The sequence below is a fragment of the Canis lupus genome, chromosome 17 (assembly GCF_003254725.2).
Source record: "Canis lupus dingo isolate Sandy chromosome 17, ASM325472v2, whole genome shotgun sequence".
NCBI lineage: Eukaryota > Metazoa > Chordata > Mammalia > Carnivora > Canidae > Canis > Canis lupus.
This window is the reverse complement of record NC_064259.1, coordinates 50,162,530-50,188,678: the sequence shown is the minus strand read 5'-3', so window position 1 is coordinate 50,188,678 and position 26,149 is coordinate 50,162,530. Positions and strand designations below refer to the sequence as shown.

The following is a 26,149-nucleotide window of genomic DNA, read 5'->3' as shown; positions in this document are numbered from 1 at the left end:
ATAGGGATGAGGAGGGTATTCCTGTAGAACAGAAGCTTGCCACAGAGTATTTGAGTCGAAGCAGAATAAGGAAGATATCATACAGGAGGGTAACTCAGTGTGTGGTGTTAGCAAGATAAAGACTTGTAGTGACAGCAATAATAGGCAATTAGTTTCATGAAAGGAACTGATCCAATAAGTAAATACATTATGAATAATGAAAGTCAAGTTACTCAGCAGTAATGAGTAGACTGAGCACACAGATCTTGGCTTCTAAATAACATTCTCTACTTAGGGAAATGACTGATTCCAGGGCTGCAGCAGGCAAAGTACAAGATAAACCTGAAAATTCTCTCCTTTCCTAGTAACAAAGTACTCAAAAAATTATGAAAACATATTAAAAAAAAAAACAGAAGCCAGACAGAACGGGCTACTCTGGTGCCATTCAGGATAATCTGAACAACAAAATAAGTAATATTAACAAATTGTGACTCATCAAATAAGAAACCATGAGTCCATACTGACATAAAAAAATTAAAGTGAAAAATCTGATGAAAAGTGATTATTTTATATAACTATAAAATACCTCCCCATAAATTTTTAACTACAAATGTAAAAAAGAGCAACTTCACAGTGGAAAAGAATCAAAGTGAACACTATCCCTCATAGGACAAATCAAATTTATATGTGACCTGGTAAGATACAATGAGAACACAGCACCACTTTTGTAATATTCCAGCCACAGACATATAACATGAATGTAATCATGAGGCAATATCAGACAAACTCAAATTAAGACACATTCTACATAAAGTTGGCCTGTAATTTTCAAAAGTGATAAGCTCATAAAAGTCAAGGAAAGACTGCAGACAGCTCAAAGCTGAAAAATAAAGAGACATGACCACTAAATGCAATACATGTTTTAAACTTGATTCTTTTGCTATAAAGAACATAACTGAGACATTTAGCAAAATCTGAACTGGGTATGAGGATTAGATGCTATTAATATATCCGTGTTAATTTTTATTCTCTATTGCATTGTGGCTGCACAGACGAATGTCTTTATTTGTAGGAAATTACACCAAAGTATTTGAGGATGACAGGGCATCACATTAGCAACTTACTTTCTACTGGTTCATAAAAAACATAGCTAATTTATATGTACTTAAGAATGTTTAAAAATAAAAATTTTTAAAGACCACAAAATAAAGGACAACAAAATTTACGACTACTATGCAACAAAAAGTACTAACCTTACAAAGTTAGTAGATAAGCCATGCATTTGAAAGCAAATATTTGCAGGATATTCCTAATAAGAGGAAAAGGTGTCCAAAGTATCTAATGAATTCTTATAAATGAACAACAACAAACAACCTAAGAAAAACAGGCAAAATACATGAAAGAAAATCCGAATGTCCAAAAACCAATTTCACTAGTAATCAAAGAAATGAAATCACAGCACAATAATCTATCATTTGATAACCATCAGACTGGCAAAAACCAAAAAGTTTCACAATACAGATGTTGCCTAGAGGTGGAGTAACAGACCTCCCATAAAATGCCAGTGGGAATCTAAATCACTTTGGAGAATAATATCTAGTAAGAATGAATACATGAATATCCTTTCTTTGATTTCTTTCTAGGTATAAACCCTAGGCCAGTAGAATGGGCAGAAGCTAGATAGAAAAATGCAGAATCTCAGGAATGACCCCCAGAAGACCTCCTGAGTCAGATTCTACATTTAATAAATCCCCATATGATTTGAATATATAGCAACATATGAAGAGCACTGTTCTCAAGCAACCTTGAATGTGTGAACAAAGAGACATGAACAAGAATATTTATTGAACCAATGTCTGCATAGCAAACAACTGGAAACACATCAAACATCTTTCACAGCATTGGTTGAGGACAGTTATCCTGTAACAACAACAATCCCAAAAATTTCAGTGTCTTAAAACAAAGATTTATAACTTACTTATATTATACATCCATAACAGGTTGGCAGGGTAGTTCTGTTCATTACAATTACTCAGGGATTCAATCAACATCTTAAAAGTTACCATTTGTCATAACCAAGGGAAAACAGAACTCTGGAGACTTGTACTAGAAATTAACTGTGAAGCCCAAAAGTAATATTCATCACTTCTGCTCACAGCTTATCAGCCATCTTATCAACTCACATCTTATCAGTCACGCAGCCCAAAGGAGCCCAGGAAATATAACCCTACTATGTGCCAGAAGAAGGTTGAGATTGAAATATTGGTGCACAGCACTTATGACAACTGAAAATGAGAGGAAAAATGTGAATTATTCATTTAATAATGGACTATTACACATAGTCACATTTAATAATGGACTATTACAAAGGATTAAATTAAGGGAACTAGATCTATATACATAAGGAAAATAAACTCTCCACTAGTATGTAAGCCCCACAGAGTAAATATTTTTGTCTGTTCTCTTCAGGGCTGTAACCCCAAGAACAATGCCTAGCATATAGTAAATACTCCATTCATTTTTGTCGAATGAAATGAATGAATTTCAAAAAAACAGGACAAGAACCATTCATACAAATGTTTTTTTTTTAATCTTTCTTTTTAAGATACTATTTGTTTATTTATTTGAGAGACAGCATGAGTGAGAGAGATCACAGAGGGAAAGGGAGAAGCAGACTCCCTGCTGAGCAGAGAACCCGATAAAGGACTCGATCCCAGGACCCTGAGATCATGACCTGAGCCAATGGTAGACGCTTACTTAACCAACTGAGCCACCCAGGTGCCCCCAACATAAATGTTTTTAAAAACACAATACAATATATGATTTGTAGACTTTAAAAACATGGACTAGAAAGACCACAAATATGATACCGGTTTCCTCACAGGACTAGGGAAAGAAATAGGGCTGAGGAAGAGGACAGAAGTTTCATCTAATTTTTTTTTTGTAATGTCTATATTTACATCTCTCTGTCTATATGTGTGTGTATTTATTTCCATATATTTACATATACATCAATCAAAACTGGAAAACTATTAATATCTTTTAATTCAGAGAAGTTGGTATACAATGTTTTTTTATTCTCTGTAATCTATGATTTTAGAATTTAAACTAAAAGGTTATCAGGGAAATAATACATTTTTTTTAAGATTTTATTTATTTATTAGAGACAGACAGAGAGAGAGACTGGCAGAGGGAGAAGCAGACTCCACACAGGGAGCCCGATGTGGGACTCGATCCCGGGTCTCCAGGATCACGCCCTGGGCTGAAGGCGGCGCTAAATCGCTGAGCCACGGGGGCTGCCCGGAAATAATACTATTTTATATCTCACTGAGCAGAACTTCTCAGTTGTCCTACCTATGCTCTTGTATATGAACATATCCTCCCGGGGAAAAGAAGAGAGTCTAAGAAATTCAAAAAATGTAGATGCCTCATGCTTTAAGGCTTTAAAATTCTTGAGAATTTAATGTTTTTATTTATAATATTTCTATTGTTATTTCAACATCACATTTTAATTCCATACTTTTCCCTAAAACCCTAGGTAAAATCAACATTCCAGAAAGATGTGTCCTATTTTTCCTACAGCTTCACACACCCCCTCACACTGCAGCATACTCCAAGGCAGAGGAGGTGGGGTGCTTACTGTAGCTTGGAAAGAAGAGTGGGGCAGCCCCAGTGGCCCAGAGGTTTGGCGTGCTGCCTTTGGCGTGGGGTGTGATCCTGGAGACCCGGGATCAAGTCCCACGTCAGGCTCCCTGCATGGAGCCTGCTTCTCTCCTTCTCCCTCTGCCTGTGTCTCTGCCTCTCTCTCTCTATCTGTCATGAATAAATAAATAGAATCTTAAAAAAAAAAAGAAGAAGAAGAAGAAGAGCGAAAGAGTCACTACAGACCTTTTTCTGGAATAAAACCAGAGGAAAACAACACACAGAAGAGTAATCCTCTGAACTTCATATCGACCTTGCCCCCTGTGATGATTAATTTTATGGGTCAACTTGGCTAGGTCATGGTACCCAAATATTTAACAAATATTATTCTGGATATTTCTTATGAAGGTATTTTTTAGATGAAATTACTGACACAAGTCAGCAGACTCTGAGTAAAGAAGATTACTCTTCATAATTTAGGTGGGCTTCATATAATCAGTTGAAGACCTTAACAGAAAAAAGACTCCTGGAGAAAGAAGAATTCTGCCAGCAGACCACATTCAAACTCAGGCCACAATATTTGCTCTTCCATGACACCCTAGCCTACCACCTTACTATGCAGATTTTGGACTTGCCGGCCTCCATAATCCCATGAACCAACTCCCTAAACTCAATCAATCAATCTCTCTCTCTACCCACACACACTCTCTCCACTGATTCTGTTTCAATGAAGAGCCCTGACTAATTCATTCCTGCACCAGAACCAGTAACTATTTTTTCTACTATAATACTAAACCAAAGCATGTTTCTCAAATCAACTATCACTAAAAGTTGTTTTACCCCTGAAAGACCGGGTCTTCTAAAAATCAAACTATGAGTAATGGTTTTTTTTAATTTATTTAACATAATACATGACAAAATATATTAGCATACCACTAGTATGTAAATAAATCTCAGGATAAATCAACAGATATACAAAAGGCTAGAGAAGACGTTATACGGACTTAATTATTTCTTGAAAGGTTATGCTATATACAGACCTTAAAACTATCCTAATTAACAGAAATTTAAGACAATGGAAATATTCAATAAAAAAATCTTACCTTTTTGTTTTCATCTGGTCTCTCAGTTTGCTATACATCTCCAGGACTTGAAAGAAAAGGGAAAAAAAGAGCACACAAGCATTATTTAGAGAAAATGAGAAACTTATTAAAGCTAAAGGAATTGCATCAAGAACCTAATCCACTTCCAGTTCCTCACCTGGAAGACACAGCATTAATTTATCAACAGTGGCTGAAATATTTCTCTGTTGTAGTCGACACTGCTTCAGCTCTTCCATTGCTATTACCAGCTTGGCAAGAGGAAAAAAAAAAAACTGAATTATGCCAGTAACTGTAAATAAAAAGCTTCCAGTCACATTTTTCCACCCTGTGTTCAATTCATCAGAAAATCCCAGACAGTTTCAGAGAAAGACCTGCCAAGTGAACTAAGAAACTGCCTTTCTCAACTAGTAAAACATTCCTGTCGTTTCCCATTTTCTCCTCAAGATACGTACTGTACTGAAAAAGGCTAGCTAAAATGAAATCCCAAAATCCAGGGGTTATTCAGAAGAAAAGAAAAAATTTGCAGGTTTTCCCCAAACTACTCAGACTCTTCAGAATGTATGGTTTCATCAAATCTTCTGAGAAGAGCCTATGTTTCTTTCATCAACGCTAAACTCCTCGAGGGAAACAGTCCTCCCTACATAGCTTCATTTGAGTCTTAAGAATAATCTTCAACTAAATCTCTGTTTTAACAAATAAACCACACGTTTAGAAGTTATAGCTTTTCCAAGAGTTCCAGTTTAGTGGAGTAACTCACTTTCCTTCTCATAGCTGTCTTAAAAGGCTTCCATCTGAAGTCATACCATACTATAACTGGAAAACACTGTACTCTCTGCATAATTTTGAATATGTGAGACAAACTTTCAAAAAGCAATAATCTACATAGCCTGTTGTAGTATTCGTCCCAAACCTATCCCTAAAAACATTATCTTCTTAGATGCCATGAAAAAAGAAAAGAGAACAGCCCTGATTAAGTCATTGATAAAACAATCAAAAGCTAATCTTAAAAAGTATTAAAATAAAAATTAAAATAATTACTAGTCAGTAAGAAAGAAACATGATACAGAGAATAATAACAGACTGCAAGTCATAAAACTTGAGTTTTAGCCCCAGCCTTGTCAATTACTATGTAAATTTTAGCAAATCATGTCTTACACCAATAAAATAGTGATAATACCTGTCCTGACTTTCTGATAGGCCTGTCATGACAATCAAGTGAGAAAAAACATACAAAATAATCTTGTAAACTGTGGTGGCTTAAATGGTGATCCTATCAATTAACAGAATCACTGATCCACTTGTTTAACAAATATTTATGGGAAAAAAAAAACAAATATTTATGGAGCACCCACTTTGTGCTAGTCACTGTGTAGGCAGGTAAAGCGAATATGGCAATGAATAAAACAAACAAAAGTTCCCAACTTAATGGAACTTAATTTCTCATGGAAGGAGACAGACCAAAAAAAACAAACATTCAACTAAAATATATAATAGCAGAACATTGTAGGTGCAGTGGAGAAAAATAAAGCAAGAAAAGTAAAAAGAACACAGCAGTGAGAGTTAGTCTGCAATTTCAAATAAAAGGCCTCATTAAGGAGGGAACATCTGCGCAAAGTCTGAAGTAGGAGAACACTAGGGAAAGAGCATTCCAGACAGAGGGAAGAGCACTGGCTGTATTATGACTACTCAAGTAATTTAAAAACACAGTGAAGAAAATCTACAACCTCTTTCATCAAGCTTTCTGGTGGCTTCATTTAATAGTCATTTAATTCAGAGAAACACTGGGGAAAGCAACAATTACTGTCCACAATTCCTCCAACACACTCCTGATGGTCCTATAAGCCACTATATCAAGAATGCAGTCATCAAAAGAATGAGATGAAACAGACGGTTTTTCAAAAGGTAAACTGTCCTTACTTCCTTTCCCTCATGTTGTAGTTTTCTATTAGTATCCGTCACTTGATTCTGTGGAGAGAAGACAATTTAAACTCATAAAAAACAAACATTTAGACAATTGTTGGGTAAGATCACATTTTAAATTAAAAGACTAAATTCAGTTGCTCAGGTAGTTTCAGTATGCCAACACATTTTGGTTTAATGGCATTCTCCTGGGTCTAAATTATATCAACCTTTTTACTAATGTTGTCTACCGCATGATCTTTTGAACAATGAAAGGAAAAATTTACTGAATGATATATTGAGTTGAGAATATTCCAAACTAAAACATTATAACAATTGGAGATCACACTTTAACTTTGGAAAGACAAGAGAAAAAATAGGAAAAATAATCCAAAGAATACCATCTCTGTTATGTGTACAAAGGACAAATTTTATCATAGATATTCCTCACCTCACCAATGTATTCCTGGAAAACTTGGGTATAAATTGAACTTTTTAACTCAGGTCAAATCTTCCCTATTTATTATCCTAATTTTAGAAAACATTTTATCTTAACTCTTTTTGGATCATTAATTCTTAACAGTTCCTAACATTTCCACATTCCCATTTTTCTAAGTTAATCTTTCCATCAGATAGTCAAAACCATGTAAACAAGCCTTAAAATTTATCTAGAGTTCATAATTTAAAGGAACTGGCACCAAGTTTTTTGATAACCACTTTTGGAGACTCGACTGATATTTAAAAATGGAGTACGGGATCCCTGGGTGGCGCAGCGGTTTGGCGCCTGCCTTTGGCCCAGGGCGCGATCCTGAAGACCCGGGATCGAATCCCACATCGGGCTCCCGGTGCATGGAGCCTGCTTCTCCCTCTGCCTGTCTCTGCCTCTCTCTCTCTCTCTCTGTGACTATCATAAACAAATAAAAATAAAAATTTAAAAAAAATTTTAAAAAATTTGAGTACACAGAACAGTAATTTCCTCCACACCTCAGATATTATCAAAACATGAGCAATATTAACTTCTAAAGCTTATTTTGATAGAAGCTTTCACCAACAACTGCCACTCCATACACTTTCAAGGTATTCCCTTAGCCCAGTGTTTCCTATTATGTCCTTTAGAACACAAAGAAATGTTAGTTAATAGATACTGTGCACATGCACACAGAGGTGCACACCTTCACAAATATACACACACACATGCACACACAAACCCCAAATATGTATGGGAAAGTCCACTAAACAGGTTAGTTTACTTAGGACTTCTTGAAGTCTTTAATATCCTACATGCACCATGAATGCCCAATAAGGGGATATCATACAGAATGTTTTCCAAACTTCTTTAACATAATACCTTTTTATTGAGGATCATCTTAAGAAACTAGTTTGTCAAGAACACATGATTGAAAACTTTACCCTAAACTATAGACTCTACACCTGGACTACCATTTTCAAAGCAGATTACCACATGCACCTCCTTTCACAGACAAAATAAAACCCAACCTTCTCCAGAAAGTCTTTATAAAGTAACAGAAAGAGAAGAAACCTTCAAATTCCCACTTTATTATTTATTTAATAGCACCACATGTCAAACATGTGGTTTTATTCAACTGTTAGCTCAATATAAATTAAGAGTGTGATGTAGCTGTCCCAAATGCTGATGATCTAAGACATCATTAGATACTGTCTAAAGCAGAGCTCAGGAAATTTTTTGCAAAGGGCTGGGTAGATAACCTCTGCTGTAACTATTCTGCTGTGCCACTGTAGCAAAAATGCAGCCATAAACAAAATGTAGATGAATGGTCATTGCTACATTCTAATAAAACTTTATTTACAAAAACAGGACACAAGCTGAATTTGGCCTGCAAGACATAGTCTCCTGATTCTTGGTCTAGAGTAAGTGAGATGGCATAAGGCTATTAGACCACATCATGAGAGTTACATTTAGATGCCATGTTTTAGGAAGGCCATTGACAAACTGAAACACAATTAGATAGGAATATGTTTGGAGAAGGACTTAAGCTACACATATGAAAAATAAAGGATTTTTTTTAGCTCAAAGAAGGGGGAAATATTCATTTGGGGATACTATATACTATACCTGGACACTATACTCTATACATCATACCTGAATGACAGCTGTCCATCAAATATCTGAAGAGCTATTACAAGAAAGCTGGTGTCCTAAAAATAATGCTTATTACTTAAACTAATAAATGGATGTTACTAGAATATAGGATTAATATCAGCTTAATATAAGAAATAGCTGTCAAGTAATGTGAATAAAAATGGGGTGGGATGCCTTGAATTGTGTACAGCTATCCCCTGCTTCACAGTAGTTAATCAAGAATAATTAGCTGTTTAATACTCAACTAGAGAGCTCATAAAATTCAATATTCCATAAATACTACTAAATTCAAAATCTCTCTTTACCTTATAGAGACACCATTTCCAAAACTTTCTTTTATCTCAAACTCATTGCAAGGAAATTATTTTACATTGTAACCCAGTACATAAGTACAGGGCGCACACATAGACACACACACACACGCACATGCACACGCACACACGCACACACACACACACACACACACCCCTGAACAAAATTCTCAAGAAACAGGGTTTACCCTCACTACATGTAATGTACTTTGTTTTCTATTCTGTTCTATCTCATTTCAATTTTTCTATTAAAAATACTGATTATGGCCCGATAAACTGATCTTGCGCAAATGACAGTTCTAAAACACAACCACAGAAGCCTAACCAGTGCTTCTAGTAAGAAAGATAATTACCATTTCATTACTATTTTAACATAAAATTGAGAAGAAAGTATATTGCCTATCTAGGATGCTACTCCTCTTGATACAGAAAACATAAATATGAAGAGGAATAAATATATACACTAAGAATTAAAATAAATAGGCATTCTAGAAAGTGTAGTTTCTTTTCATTGTTATGTTAAATAATACTGACAGTAGTTAATACTTAATATTTTGCATTTTCTAAACTCTTTTCTCAGAGTTCAAGAATCCCTAATTTTCATAAGTTCCTAACCCAAGTTGAATGATCCCCCTGCTCTAGGGTATGCTGCTAGACTTTAATGCCCTCAGGTTTCAGAGTAAACAAGTGGAGCCTGAACTAGTCAAACACCCTGACCTGGTAGCCTCCAGGTCATGCTTTATCTCAGGGGGATCCTGAATGTGAAGAAACTTGAAACTTGAATCAATTTGGAGGAAGGAAGATAAGATGAGTACCAAACAAGTGATTCCAGCAATTGGTGATTATGGAGGCAATGTTCAGCGCTACCTGCCAAGTAGTCCACCACATGACTACTTCAGTAACCAGAGACAGAGCATTGTGCTGCCCATCACAGACAAGGGACCCAGAGAGCAGAGGGAGAAGTCTAGAATACACACATCCAAATAACACAGAAAAGAACAGCTTGAGGTGAGAATGGAAAGCTGGAATGCTAAGTGAGGACAAATAGCATACATGGCTCCTGGCAGGAGCCCCATACCTTTGCTTTCGGACATTTCAGATACTTTTGTCCATTTGAAGCCTCAATTGTCCATTTCAGCCCCCAAATATTCAGCATAACTTTTTATTTAAGATAAAATCAAATTGCTCATTTTTAATTGTTTTAACATTAAGCAACATTTCTAATACTTTCTCATGTAAGAAAGATAACCCTCTAAAATAAATTGTAGTTTGTTATTCTTGTAAATGAATGTATCGTGACTTATTTTACTAATCTTCTACTAAATGACTTTAGTGACATTTTAAAGTTTTACCTGTTAGAAGGCAGGGGAGAGGGAAAATGAATAAAATAAAATAAAAATTTTATACATTAAAAAAATACAAATATCCTTACACATGCACCTATAAGCCTTAGAATAAGTCTTGGGGCACCCAGGGTGGCTTAGCCAGTTAGACCTCTGACTCTTGGTTTTGGCTCAGGTCATGATCTCTAGGTCGTGAGATCAAGCCCCATGCTGAGGTCCATGCTCAATTCCAAGTCTGCTTGAGATTCTCTCTCTCCTTCTCTGTTTGTCCCTCCCTGACCCTTGTGCACATAAAATAAAATAAATAAAATCTTTAAAAAAGAGAGAAAGTCTTTTAAAAATGTGGAGTTTTAAGTATTCATAAATAAAATTGCTGTCCTCAAAGGTTGTAAGAATCTACACTTCAACCAAGCATACCCTGGTTGACTGGTATCATATCTCTAATCTTAAATGTCATTTTTTCATCTCTGTCATTTTATTAGGCGGCATTTTTATTAAGTTTGCATTCCTTTAATTTTTTAAATTGTAGAGTTCCCTTGTATTTCTTTTTTTTTTAAGATTTTATTTACTTACTCATGAGAGAGAGAGAGAGAGAGAAAGAGAGAGAGATAGAGAGAGGCAGAGACACAAGCAGAGGGAGAAGCAGGCTCCATGCAGGAAGCCTGACGTGGGACTCAATCCCGGGTCTCCAGGATCAAGCCCTGGGCTGAAGGCAGCGCTAAACCGCCAAGCCACACAGGCTGCCCCCTTGTATTTCTTCTTATGTACATTGTATATTAATATATATTTCTGTTTCTTATTGGAAGGTTCATCATTTTCCTTTTAGTTTATAAAGGCTTTTTAATTTATAAAGTCTTTAATTTATAAAGATTTTTTTCTATGTTACAGGTATTAATCACTTGGCAAATGTATTTTTAAAGTTTTTATTTATATTTAATTTTTACTTTATATGTAGAAAAAATTCTTTCATTTTAATGTCATAGCTATCAACTTTTTTCTTTCTGGCTTTAAGAATTTTGTTTAGAAATGTATTCCTTACTCCCAAAATCACACAAATATTCATCTGTACTTTCTACTAGTTCCTATGGTTTTGTATTTTACACTTAACTGTTTCATTCATCTGAAATTACTGTTGGTATACTGAATGAAAAGCAAGTCAAACTTAATTTCAAATTCAAATAGTTGAGCATTAAGTACAGTAAGAACATATCAGAAGAGCTGTTACTTTGGGAGGGAAGAGTAAAGGGAGCAACTGAGAAGGATACAAAAGAGAGATTTAATTGCGTTGGCAATAATATACTTCTTACAAAGGTTGGACAGTTGTTGTACAGTTCCATAAACTCTTATTTGAAACCTTGGGACCCACCGTGTTTTGGACTTCAGAAATTTGGAGATGTTGTAAAGATATTATGGTACATGTTGTATATAACATAACACCCTTACCCAATGGGTAGAAGGACAGGATCCCACAAGCATACCCATTAATATTTCTTCAGCAAAAAACAAAATTTTACATTAAATAAAACATTTAAAAAGCTTCACAGCTTTACACAGGTTTTAGGTTTCACAGTCAAATTAGCTTTGTTTGTTTGTTTGTTTGTTTTATTTAGAGAGTGGAAAAGGGCAGAGGGAGAGGGAGAAAGAGAATCCCAAGAAGATTCTGCCTAAAGCACGGAGCCCAACACAAGACTCAATCTCAGGACATTGAAATTGTGACCTGAGCTGAAATCAAAAGTCAGATACTCAACCAACTGAGCCACCTCAAATTAGCTTTTAAATCACTTTCCCTCTCAATAAAATTGTTTCTTTGCTTTTCTTACCAATTGCATTTTTTATATGAATTGTATACTCACTGTCAAGTTCACCCCATGCCCCAGAAAAATCCTTTTGGGATTTTAATCCAAATTCTAATAGGAGAAGGAGGACAAAGAAGAGAAGAAAAAGAGAAAGATGAAGGGAAGGGAATGGAGGAAGGAAAAGAAAGAAGAGAAAAGAGCAAAGAAAAGAAAGAGGGAGGGAGGGAAGGAAAAGGAGGAAGCAGGGAAAAGAAAGGGAAAAAAGGAAGGAAGGGAGAAGAAAGGAAGGAAGGAGGAAAGAAAGGAAGAAATTAGAGGCATAGGATAGGATTGGAAATAAAAAAGCTGTTATTGCTTACAGACCATATGAGTGTTTATATAGAAACCTCAAAAGAAGTCCACACACAAATTATTAGAAGTAATAGAAGGGTTTAGTGAAGTGATCAGATTTAAAATCAATAAGCAAAATCAGTTATCCATGATAAAGGACCAGACCAAACATGGCTGATCTCCTTCTTGGATTTGAATCAATCATATCAAGAATCCATGCTTTGGTAGAAGATAGCCCACAACTATCACTATTTTTTTTTATTCCTGTAGCCTTGGGTGTTATGCTGCAAAGACTTCTACAACCCTGTCATGCCCTATGACCCTGTCATCCTATAGTGATGCTTTTATCTAACAAGCACGTAGACAGATGATATGAAGAATCAACTGGGTTTCTATTTAAAGAAACAGTTACTGATTCTGTTGTTGTTTCTCATCCAAGCGTAGTCATCCAAAATAAAATTTAACTTAGAAGAGTATTCTTTTTTAGCTAAAATTCATTCTAATTATCTATGTTTCAGTAAAAATTCCTTTCTTAGTATCTCTGCTACAAACATGTAACCTGCAGTATATTCCCTACTCCTTTAATGCTAATCAAAATCCCAGCACAGGATGGAGCAACAAGTCCCTCTTAGAGCCTCCTTACTTTGAGTTTCTGAGCTTCCCCTCTCACTTTCAGCAGTTCAGTTATAGAATCCACAAAGCCCTGGTAATGAAAGTTGCACATCTTCTCAATTTCTCGGTCATGATTGCGGATGCGAGTTTCAAGCTTCTCCATGAAACGTCCATGTTCCTCACCATCATAGACAGACCTTTAAAAAAAATGGTATGATGATTACACCACATTTACTTCTAAGAAAGAGAAACAGAATTATAAGCCCAGAAGCGAATTTATTTGAAAACTTCATATTGAAGGTACATTAACCATGGAGAAATCCAATTATATTAATATTGCCCCAATTCTAGGTGAGTCTTTTTTTTTTTTAGGAAAACAGTAATTTTGCTTTCTATTCATTCAAAAAATTTAAATATTTGATATTCATACATATATAATATGACACACATATATATGTGATATAATTCATCACAGAATTATAGTCATAAAATGAAAGGACTGAATTATAACTCATTTGCAACTTTCTTTCAGAAACTTACCTGGAAAAACTCAATTTTGGATAAAGTCAACTATCCAATCACTCCATAACTGTACCCAAGAAGTTGATGTTGCTGGAGAAAACTACAGCTGTGCTGGGTTGACTCAGTTTAGCTATATAACCACAAATCTAAATTGGACACTTAATAAATATTGCTAGATAATACTACTAAAACCATACCCCCTACCACCGCCACCACAAAATCACTTTGTATTCTCCAAAATAACTATTTGTGAGAACGTTCCTTTGTCCTTTCCTCAAATATCTATCCCCTCACTCTCAGCTGCTGACCTGACTACACATTTCACAGGAAAAAGAGAAATATTTCTTCTCCCACTACAATCAACCAACTTTCTTAACTCTATAACTCCTACTCTGTCCACCCTCCTATAACAATGGAAAAAATGTCCCAAGCGCTTTTATGTCAATCTCTCTTGTTGTCTCTCACGAACTTTATACTCCTTCAATTACTCCCTTTTATCCATGCCCTACAGCATACATTTCCCCACTCTGCTCAATCTTCTTATGGGCATATAAACATGACTTTTTTTTTTAAACATGACTTTAAGAAACTGTCCTTACCTACACATTTCCCTCTAGCTATCATCTTATTTCTCTGCTCCCCTCCCTGCAAAACTCCTTGTCCCTTCCCCACCTTCCAATAGTTAGCATTCATCTTGCTCCACCTAATAGCAGCATTTGCTGTAATATGATACACATTCCTTCTTGAAACAATCTTTTCTCTATAATTCAATTATACCACAATAGTGTGGTTTTTATCCTTTCATAGACAAGGATTCTCAATCTTCTTTCTTGGCTCCTCCTCCTCATCCTCCTCATATTTTCTAAATATTCCTAAAACAACTTATCTTTTCTAACTATGCTCTCTTACCAAGCAATGTCATCTAATGCCAAGGCTTTAAAATATCATGTACATAATAATGACTTCCTAATCTACACCTGTAATTCAGAGCATTTCACTGAGCACTAGACTCAAATATCCAACTGCCATTTAACAATTAGAACTGGATTTTTAAAAGCCATCTCAAATTTAAAAATCATCTATCACCAAACTATCTCCACTCTCAGACATGTTCCTCCCAAAAATTTCCACACTACTCACTCACTTCATCACAACTAATGGCACTCTCCAGTTGCCCAAGTCAAAAATCCAAATGCAGGAATTACTCCTAATCCACCTTTTTCCATCCCATACCCCATCCAATTGATTAATAGATCCTAACAACTCAACCTCCAAAACATATCTTAACAGTGGACTGCATCTCACCATTTCCACTAAAACCCTCATCCAAATCTGTATCACTGGTAATGGACTCCCAAAAGTTTGCATCTCCCAATCTCTCCATCTCCATATAGACACCCTCCACACAGCAGTTAAAATGATCTTTATAAAGCAATAATTGAGATGTTATCCCTCTGCTTAAATCTTTTTTTTAAGCTTTTATTTATTCATAGAAACAGAGAGAGAGGGGCAGAGACACAGGCAGAGGGAGAAGCAGACTCCATACAGGAAGCCTAAAGTGGGACTCGATCCAAGGTCTCCAGGATCAGACCCCAGGCCACAGGCAGTACTAAACCGATGCGCCACCGGGGCTGCCCTGCTTAAATCTTTCTAATGGCTTCTCGTTACCAAAGGAATAAAAATCTAAAACCATTACCATGGCCTAGAAAACCCTATACAATCTAGCCTCTGATTATCTCCCCACCCTCATTTTTCTCAGCTTCCCACACCTAGCCACCTTCTAGCCCCTATGTTCTAGCTACAATGGCTTTTTTTTTTTTCAAGCTTCTTCTTCCCTCAAGAATTGTATTTTTGTTATTCTTATGCTAGTAATGGCTCATCCTCTATATCTTCAAACAATTTTCTCATTCTTATCATCCATGGTTTGTTGTCTATCTCTCCCCCTAACACATCCCAATTAAATGATAAACTCCAGGGCAAGAATTCTGTCTGCCATATTCTCCACTGTACCTCTACAATAGTGCCAGACAGGTAGTAGGCAATGAGTAAATATTTGTTGACTAAAGGAATGACTAATATCTCTAAAACCTCTTTGACATCTGATATTTGTTAAACAAATAGACATTTGTTCATTACCAACACTTTATGGTTCTAGAATCATTAGTAGGTGCCAGATCATGACCCTGATGTTACACACTCTTCTCAGCAGATCAATTCCATTGCCCAAAACTCAGCAGTAACTTCAGACAACGCATACAAAAGTTTGGCTTCCAGTAAAAATTCTAAACACTTATTTCAGAAAACCCACCAGAATCTAGATTCATTCCCCTTCCTTTGAACTAATGAGATCTTCAAATAAATTATAAACAATTCTCGTTCTGACAATAAAGACACACTATAAAATAACCAATTGCCTGAAGGAGCTATTTGAAATATAGATAGAAGACAAAATCTACCATTGACATTTCAACTAACTTCAAATAAGCATAAATATCCCCTTCCAAAGAGAAGAAAAAGAAAGATTTCTCTGTGAAGATCCTAATATTCCTTCCCACTAATAGAAAAGTAATAACCAATGAAAATGTATCAATCTAAATGACATGAGCAGATAGTATTCAGTATCAGACAACTCTTTGGTTCCAAATTCAGTTATATCTTGACCTAGTCATACTTCTAAGTAGCAAATCTACTTCCTTCTACTCTGTAGAACTTTTCATTTTTCCCTTCCAAAGATCTATATTAATATCACAAAAGACAACTCAAAAAAAAGAAAGTCCCCAAATTAAGAAAGTCATAACATGTTAATTACGCCTCACTAGCTCCATTGTTCCCTGAACTTCCTATAAAAAAAATATAAATCAAAGAAAGGAAAGGTGGATTTTAGCTGCCTGACTGTATACCCTTGGTTGTAGCAATGCAACTAACCAGCTATGAATCTTTGGCTAACTCAGTTAATCTCTCTGACCCCTAGCTTTCTCATTTAGAAAATAGGAAGCAATCAGTTACAAATTCTCCTAAGTATCAGCTTACGTCTGACTTTCTACAATTAACTTCCACTTTCAAATTAAGTCAATAAACTGTAAAGATCATACATTTTTCAGAAGAGTGTTAACAGGTATTAGTTCAAAACAACTTATAGAATTTCCTACATCTTTATCACTAGCCCCTACCTATTTCTCCTATCTTAGGGCATTTATGATTCTACTATTCTCTTTAATCATAATAATGTTGGATAACATCAAAGGTTTATAGCAGATCTCCTGAGTATCTTGAGAGTTTAAAAAGTTAAAATAAATGTAAAACCCACATATTTAAAACAAGGGTATTGAACTATATTTAACAAACTTTGTGTTACATGGGTACCAATCAAGAAATCCACAACTTCCAGATTTAATGTATGTATAAGGAGAAGCACATATATATAATTTTAAGGGAAAATGATCCATAGTTCCCATCTGGTTATCAAAGAGGTTAAAAATCACTGATTTAAAAGTTTTTTTTTTTCAATTGCCCAGTACAGAAAAAGGCAATTATAGATCACTACTTAACAGCTCAATTTCTACCAGAATTTCAAGTGTATCCCAGCCTTATTCAGTGCTAGCCAACATATCTATCAGATACAGAATCTTAAAAATAAAAATAAACAAGTCTTAAGTTCTGAAAAGGTTATAGACCTCCAGAAGCTAACCTAATATTCGTTGTCAACATTGCACTTGAACAAAGAATAGCTTCCCTACCAGGACCACCACCACCCCCAATCTGGAATATAAGACTTAAACTAGAGAAAGACTGCCATCTACTGATAACCCATTTCTAACATTCCTTGAAACTCCCAACTTGATATGGTCAAGAGGGACTGTTTAAAAATCTAAAAGCTATATTCTGTAATACCTCCTGGCCAAAGACTTATAACTAGTTATTAAATTATATTTTATATAAATCACTCTAATATTTAAACTTCCATTTCTAATATAAAAGCAGGATTTTTTTTTAAGATTTTCTTTATTTGAGAGAGAGAGCGTGAGCAGTAGGGAGAAATAGAGGGAGAGGGACAAGTAGATTCTGTGCTATTCAAGGAGCCTTACACAGGGCTGAATTCCACAACCCTGTGATCATGACCTAAGTTGAAACTGAGAGTCAGACACTTAACCAACTGTGCCACCCAGGCGCCCCTCTGATATAGAGCAGGATTAAGAGAAAAGCTATATTTTTTTTAAGATTGATTGATTGATTGATTGATGATAGACACAGAGAGAGAGAGAGGCAGAGACACAGGCAGAGGAAGAAGCAGGCTCCATGCCGGGAGCCCGATGCGGGACTCGATCCCACGACTCCAGGATCGCGCCCTGGGCCAAAGGCAGGTGAGCCACCCAGGGATCCCCAAGCTATATGTTTTTAATGTACCTGTGCCACAGTTAAATAAGACTTTCTATGAAATAAACTGTACCACTGGTTTCATTATTTGTCATAATCTGAAGAATATTCTAGTACCAATAAAAGGTAAACAGGAAGAAATGCTTGGGAATTGACAAGTTTTTACAACCTAAATTTTGAGTCAATCACATAAATGCTGCCTTGCAGAGCCTAACTGCACATATAAACACACACAAAAAAAGAAAACCATGCACACACACATGCACACACACAAACACATAAGTTTTTATAAAAAGTAACATGTTTTATACTAGTGGCTACATCTGATGCATACTGTCAAACATCCCACATAGATTTCGTAGGCATTTTAAGAGAGAGATTTTAACTTCTAAAATGGCCCTTCAGGAATTCTATTCAACAAATATTTATTATTCCTCTATAATTAACCATTACAGGATTATATCATTTGCTACAGCCTATATCAGCTCAAATCTGTTAGTCCAAAGAGAAATATAAATAAATAATGTTATGAGCACAAGTTATCTCACTTAAATCCTATGAACCTTGTTAATTAGACATTATTCCCATTTTATAAATGAGGAATTGAAACCCAAGAAAATGAAGCAACTTGCCAAATTCAAGCAGCTAGAAAGTATCCTCCATAGTATACTGATCTGTCTCCTTTTCAAGCAAAGAAAGCAAAAAAGTTCCATGAACCCCTAAAATGTTAGAGCTGAAAGAGGTCTTCGAGGCTCTTATTGTAAAATAAAGGAAACTGAGGTCAAGGAAAGTTAAAATGCCATAGTCAAAATTACATCACTTGTTACTGATACATCTGGACCTGACTCCCAAAGAAAACACAATTAGGAAAAGCTAATGCTGGACACAAAGCTTAAGTGGTTAAAAAAAAAAAAAAGACACATACACACATACATACACGCTTATACTACTTCAGGATGAGTCAGCTGCCTCTTAGTTGTGCCTGTGCAAAAGCTATTCCATTCTTCTTCCTGTTGGAAGAGTCTCAATTTACTCCCGTATTCTACCTTCCTATCCGACCTTCAAGTGGTAAATACTAACTAATCTATAAACCAAACATGGTTATTCCATTCCCCATGTCCATGACCAGTTAATATGTGACACAACTTTCCCCCATGTGAAATAAAGAGAAGTCTCAAAGTGAAGATCAAAGAAAAGGTTTTCTTTCCTGAAGAATGCAGGAAAAGTAACTGCACTTCCAACTTCTGACACTTTTTTTTAAGATTTTATTATTTATTCATGAGAAACACAGAGCGGCAGAGACATAGGCAGAGGGATAAGTCTCCCTGCAAGGAGCCTGATGAGGGACTCCATCCCAGAACCCCAGGATCACGACCCGAGCCAAAGAAAGACGCTCAATCACTGAGCAACCCAGGCATCCCTACTTCAGACACTTTCCTATACAATGCTTGGGGATGCAACAACCATTCTGAGGTGAGAAGAGACATTGCCAATAATCTGAGGATGGCAAGAGGCAAAGATGGAAAACACCTGGGTCTTTGATGATGAACAGTTCTATCTCCCAATTTCATGGTATGTTAATAAATTTCCTATTTTAAGGGAAATTTCCAATTTTGAGAAGTTTCCTATTTCTACTTTCCCTCAATATTCTACTATTTGGAAAGAAAAGAATCCAAAAAGTACAATATCGTTTCAATCTTCAAAGGTAGCAGGCAAATCAAGAAAAAGCCAACAGTAAATCAAAGTCTACACAATGCTAAGGAATCCTGTTCCCAGGACTGCTAGACTGCTCTTCCCCCTTTTTTCTTCCAAGAGTTAACTCCCATTCACTCTTCAAATCTCAGTATGCACCTAACTTTATCTAGGAAACCTTCTCTAGCTACATAGACTCTGTTATGTTTTCCTCCTTTGTTTTTAACACCATCACATAATGTACGAAACAATATTCTGATTGCTCATTCACTTGTCAATTTCTCTTTACTAGAACATTTAATCTCCTTGTGGCAGAGCCTGTATCTTGCCTATTTTATCTCTAGCTCCTAAAATAGAGCTGGGCACAGAGGAGATCCTTCATGTATGCTAAAGATGGAGAAAGAGAAAGAAAGGTAGGAGAATAAAATGTGGGAGTCTGATTGTCTCAAAGGCAGTTGCAAGAAGTATCACATCAAACAAAGTTTAGCTGTTGAGATGTTTTTAGAACCAAGGAGAACTTCAAAACACAAAGACTGAATTTTTTGATTAATCCAAGAAAACAATTCCAGAGTTTATCCTGGTCTTTTCTTTTTCATATATATTTTTTTTAACTTCTGTCATGGTTTTAGTCCTGAAACATTTTCTTCTCATTAAGCTTCATAAAAGCATCATTAGTAATTTTGTTTATCCCAAAGGTTAAAAATAAAGTGGAAAAACAGATTTGAGCATGATGTTGAAAGAGAAACTGCAGAAGGTCAAGTGGAGTTTAAGGTTCCTTCTTCTTCTTACTTATAGCTTATCTATCAATTTAACTCAGACCTTACTATGGTAATTTGGATGCGCAGAGTACATAAAGGTGAAAGTAGATCACTGTATATCATCATCAAGGACATGGGAAGCATATGCTAGTTAAGGAAGTCTGAGCTGAAGACTGTACCCAAATGTTCTTGTACTGTCATATTCAAATCCTTCTTCCATCCTGCAGACACCAAGGTATACAACTGGCTTCACCAAAATAGCCCATGCAACCAAGGAAGATTGTGATGGAGATCTCCCTCAAGGCAGAAAGGGAACCCCACACTTCTATGATAGCTATTTTCAGAGAGATAAAAACAGGGTGGAGAAGTTCCAACCGGTACCTAGTCAAAGGGCATTTTCTGAAAACCTGGCAATGTTTAAACAGCACAGAAAAGTAGAGAAGGGGAACTTGTCACAAAACATCAGTCAAGTCAACAACAGTCTATTAGAAAATAAATTAAGGAAAGCAAGGAAATTCCAAATTAAAGATATAACTCACCATAACTCCTATCTTGATAATACAGAAAAGCAAACAAATGGAGGCAGGATATAGGAAACATTTAAATCAATAGTTCCCGAAAGGGAGGTTCGGAGGGGAGGATGGGGCAACTGGGTGACAGGCACTAAGGAGGGCACTTGATGGGATGAGTACTGGGTGTTACACTATATGTTGGCAAATTGAATTTAAATTTAAAAATAATTTTAAAATAAAATAACAAATAAAACAACAAATAAACAAATAACAAATAAAACAAATAAAATAACAAACAAAATAAAAAATAAAAATAAATGAATAGTCCCAGTCTCTTTAGGCATACAGATTTAAAGTAGGCCTAACAAAATTAGACCAATCAAATTTCCCAAAATCACTAAATCAAACTATAAAAAATGTTCCAGATATCATTTGTAGATGTGTATGTTGTGTATAATATATATGTACATGTGTATCTGCATTATATAGTGTGTATGCAATAAATGTATATCTATGTGATTTGCACACATATATATAAAACATAAACATACATACACACACATTTTTCTGACTTTCTGAGAAAGAACCAGACTTTCCAAAATCACATTCAATTCCTGGTCCAATTTCATTTGCTAGGCGTTGCTTATTGACACCCCATGGCCAAAGTGACCACAATTTAAAACTCTGTAGTCTATAAGCAATTTAAGACCCTGAAGAAGGGTGAATAAATGGTATCAGAATAGTTCCCATCCTAAAAAGTAATGGAGAACAAAATAGGCAAAATAAGACTAAATTCCATGAACACTATGGAAGATGGGATATACCATGAAAAAACTTTCTACTACTAAACTCCCAAAACTGCTAGGATTAAGTTTCTAAATCTTTTTAGTGCATGGCTAAGGAAAAAACAAAATAAGGAAAATTTCCAGAAGCTAAAATAAAACTAGAATAGGAATCCATATTGTACCAATCCTCTATAACCTAAGGCTTCTATTTGAGAGCCATATACAGTAAAAGAAGCCCATAATATGTAGACAGTCCAATCAGAGGCCTCCAAATGAAAAAATCCAAGATACCCAAGGGCTACACCCTTAGTGAAAAATAAGAAAAAAAAAAAAAAACCTTTCCCCATAAGAATTAAAGGAATCAGTAGTTTCATAAAGGTAGGCTGCAAGGACACTTACCTGCCTGAGACTTGACCTTGAGTAGAGGGAAATCTCCCATGAGAACTTGAAGCCAAAAGATGGCCTTTTCAAAGAAGGGAAACCTATATTCATACTATTAATACTATCTTTGCAGTCTGAGATACCTCAAATTAAGAATTTATTTTAGGGGTGCCTGGGTGGCACACTCCATTGAGCACCCACTCTTGGTTTCAGCTCAGGTTTGATCTCAGAGCCAGCCCTAAGACTGGCTCCATGCTCAGCAAGCAGTCTGCTTGAGTTTCTCTCTCTCCCTCTGCTCCTCCCCCTGCTTGCACACATGCTCACCCTCTCTTGCTCTCTCTTGCTTTCTCAAATAAATAAATAAATACTGTTCAATTAAAATCACTGTTCTGATAAATTTCCTTCTGACATCCTTTCTCTCTCTTTCTCTTTCCACAGCTAAGATTCTTAAAAGAGCCATCAACACCCACTGCTTTTATTTCCTCAAATTGGACTTGCTCTCTTCAACCCAATGTAACCTGTTTCTTATCCATATCACCCCAAAGGACCTATTCTTGCTAAGATCAATAAGAGCCTAGGGATGTCTGGGTGGCTCAGTCAGTTAAGCATCTGTCTTTGCCTCAGGTCATAATCTCAGAGCCCTTAGACTGAGCCCTGCGCTAGGCTCCCTGCTCAGCAGTATTCCTTAACGGCCACAGCATCCTCATTTACCACCTCACCCTCATTTTGACACTGTATAAACTTAAACTGGCCTTGAACCTATGAAATCTTGTGTGGTTTGAGGTAAATTTCACCAGAAGTACTACCATCCTGTTTTTCCTAAAGTTCTTCCACAAACGCCTAGTATTATTCTAGAAATGAATGGGCACCACTACTAATGACATTTACCAATGGAAAGCAGAGTCAATACTCTTCTGTTTTGAAATGTTTATTTGTTCATATTTTTGAGCACTCTATATCATAATGATTTATTTACATGTTGATCTTCCCTACAGGACCTTGCGTTCCTTGAGGGTTTATTTCTGGAACAACACTTGTCCAAAGAGAATGCATTATAAAGTAACAAAGGGTCTAAAGTGATGCCTGAAAAATGTTTCAACATTTTTTTTAAGGATTTCATTTATTTACTCATGAGAGACACAGAGAGAGAGGCAGAGACATAGGCAGAGGGAGAAGCAAGTTCCCTGCAAGGTACCCGATGCGGGACTCGATTCCCGGACCCAGGATCATGACCTGAGTCAAAGGCAGATGCTCAACCGCTGAGCTACCCAGGCATCCCAAATGTTTCACATTTAAACTTTCTCCAAAGATAAGCACTAGAGTTAACAATAAACATTCTTACTTAAAAAGGTAAATTCAAGTTCTAGCAGTGCGAATAATCTGTACCTTCAACTAAAATGCAAAATAGGAAAAGAAGGAATTAGGAAGAAAGGAAGGAACGTAGAGTTCAAGGAAACCTACTGTGGGAGAAGAGATGTGTCTGGGAATAATTTGTTATTTCCCCAGCTCTCCTCTAACCTTCTCTGGAAACTAGAAGAAAGATGATTAAACAGCAACAAGACCTGGCTCTGAAGGGAACTGGTGTTTCTGGCCCTTGTTGCCAGCAAAAGGGGGAGGGTGACAGCAGTCCCTCAGGGCTTTTAGAAAAAATTGCTTCCAGGTGGAAATTTTTTATGGTACTGTGCAGCCTGGAACCATTTTTTGCTTTCTTTTTTAACTACTGATGATTAAACCATGGACAATCAGGCTACAACAATGGAAACAGATAACTCCCAAACATCATGGTTATATGCTCCAAATTACCAAGCTAACTCTCAAAGGAGAGAAAAAATTTGTTGGCAAAGTCTTTTTTTATAAGGCGGAGAGTGGGGTACAGTCTGTTAAAGATTTGTATTTGGTATAACATAAAAGTAGTCAAGAACTCTGTTATCATAATGATAACCATCAGTCTCATACCAAAACTAGACACCGTAATATACAGTCATGGAGAGCTGAACAAAGGACAATGCTAAATGCCCTGTTACTTAGCAATTTTTCATCATTTCAACCTGGATTAAGTATTCTGTTAAATGATTATCATAGGGGTATGCAGAGAAGTCCTACCACACATGATGTGGGACAACTAAGTCAATTTATACCTGATGGTTCTGAAAAATGTCTGAGGTGTATGTCTGAGTTTGTAATGACAGCTCAGGAACATCAGGGGAAAGTTACTTATAGTACCAACTCATAAGAAAAGCACTGAAAATTAGAGGCCATTCAACCACCCAGCTATTGAATCTAGAAAATCTTACTATAACAGAATCACTGACATTAAAGGATAAATCCAGCTCAAATTTATAATAGTAAAAGTATTTACAAATATATACCAAGCTCTCTGTTGAACATTTTACATACACTAATTCATTTATTGTTCAAAGACAATCCTACTGGAGTAATTACTACCATCGTTTCACACATGAAGCAACCTTTTTGACACCACCCATACACAAAAACATTTATCTTCCCCAGGCGGCCACAATTACATCAAGAATAAGATGAAAGGAAAAGGAAGAGAAGGAGAAACAGGAAGATGAGACAGAGGATGAAGTCAAGGGGGAGCTAGCTGAAGGATAAAGACACCAAAATAATACAAATGGCAATGTTTGGATAATGCAATTGTGACATTTTTTCTTTCTACTTTTCTGTAACTTTAGACTTTCTTTAAATAAACATGTATTGCTTTTAGCATTGAAAAAAGGAAATGCATTTTTAAAGTCTAAAGTAGCACTAGGTCATAATAGGTAGATGTTCAATAAAACATTAATTGAGATAAAAACCAAACAAAAGTAACCACTTCAGGGTAATTTGGGGTCTAATGTTTAATATTTGTCCAAAAATCAAATAAATGTAAAAAAAAATAGAATGAGAATTTCTTCTCACAATCTATCCCCTACATACCTAAGAAGCAATCACCATTGGTCAGAATTTTTTAAATTCAGTATCTTTTTTTAAAAAGATTTTATTGATTGATTGATTTGAGAGAGAGTAAGTGAACAAGAGGGATAAAGAATCTGAACAAGAGGGATAAAGAATCTGAAGCAGGGGCAGCCCGGGTGGCTCAATGGTTTAGCGCTGCCTTTAGCTCAGGGTGTGATCTTGGAGACCCGGGATCGAGTCCCACGTCGGGCTCCCTCCATGGAGCCTGCTTCTCCCTCTGCCTGTGTCTCTGCCTCTCTCTCTCTCTCTCTCTCTCTCTCTCATGAATAAATAAATAAAATCTTTTTAAAAAAAAAAAAAAAGAATCTGAAGCAGACTCCACATTGAGTGCAGATCCTGATGCAGGGCTCAATCCCATGACCACAAGATCATGACCCAAGCTGAAACCAAGAGTTGGATGCTTAACCAACTGAGCCACGCAGGCATCCCCTTCCATATCTTTTCTATATTCTAATCCTCTCTTCTTATCGATCACAATCTCAAAATGTATTTAAAACATTAATATATTATTCCCCTGAAATTCTCAATTGAAAACTTGATGTAGCAGTTTCCTAGGGCCCCTCTATTGCAACTATGAGGCCAAACAATTAATGTTCTTTCATGAGCCTTCAAATGGAAGGGGAATAGGGGAGCCTCAATGGTTATCATGGAACCTCTGATATATAACCTCTGATTTGTGAATGGGAAAAGTAGGCCATTTTCTGTCATTTCCTATTCCACTAACCTGACATACAAAGAATTCCCTACTGGAATCACAAGGCTATTTACAAAATAACTTTTAATGTTTTAAACAAAAATACATTAGATCACACCCTTCCTCTCACACCATGAGCACCATGTTTCCATTAGGAATCAATGCTGTGTGTTTTTTTCATAGAAGCATTTGTTTAAGAATATTATGCGCTAGCCCATTTTAAAGATTTCTCTTTAAAATAAGAATGTACAGAAAAAGGAAATTTCAGAGATGATCACTCTATCAAACACTTGTCCAGCTTTTTTCAAACATCTG

The 26,149-nt window shown here is 36.0% G+C and overlaps 1 protein-coding gene across 10 annotated transcripts in view; it reads right to left on the bottom strand.

Moving 5' to 3' along the window:
• The window catches only part of EXOC6B (exocyst complex component 6B), a 615,592-nt gene that overhangs the window by 513,917 nt on the left and 75,526 nt on the right, over window positions 1–26,149 (bottom strand). For 9 of the 10 annotated variants that reach the window (XR_007403261.1, XM_025453542.3, XM_049096018.1 and 6 more), the window contains exons 2-5: window positions 13,169–13,334; window positions 6,642–6,689; window positions 4,882–4,972; window positions 4,725–4,770 (exon numbers count right to left, since the gene is read on the bottom strand). Coding sequence is in view for 9 of the 10 variants with exons in the window: in XM_025453542.3 (XP_025309327.1) it covers window positions 4,725–4,770; window positions 4,882–4,972; window positions 6,642–6,689; window positions 13,169–13,334 (351 nt within the window). In the remaining variant the exon portion in view is untranslated. The remainder of the gene's footprint in view (window positions 1–4,724; window positions 4,771–4,881; window positions 4,973–6,641; window positions 6,690–13,168; window positions 13,335–26,149) is intronic. The other variant, XM_049096017.1, reaches the window with a different exon arrangement.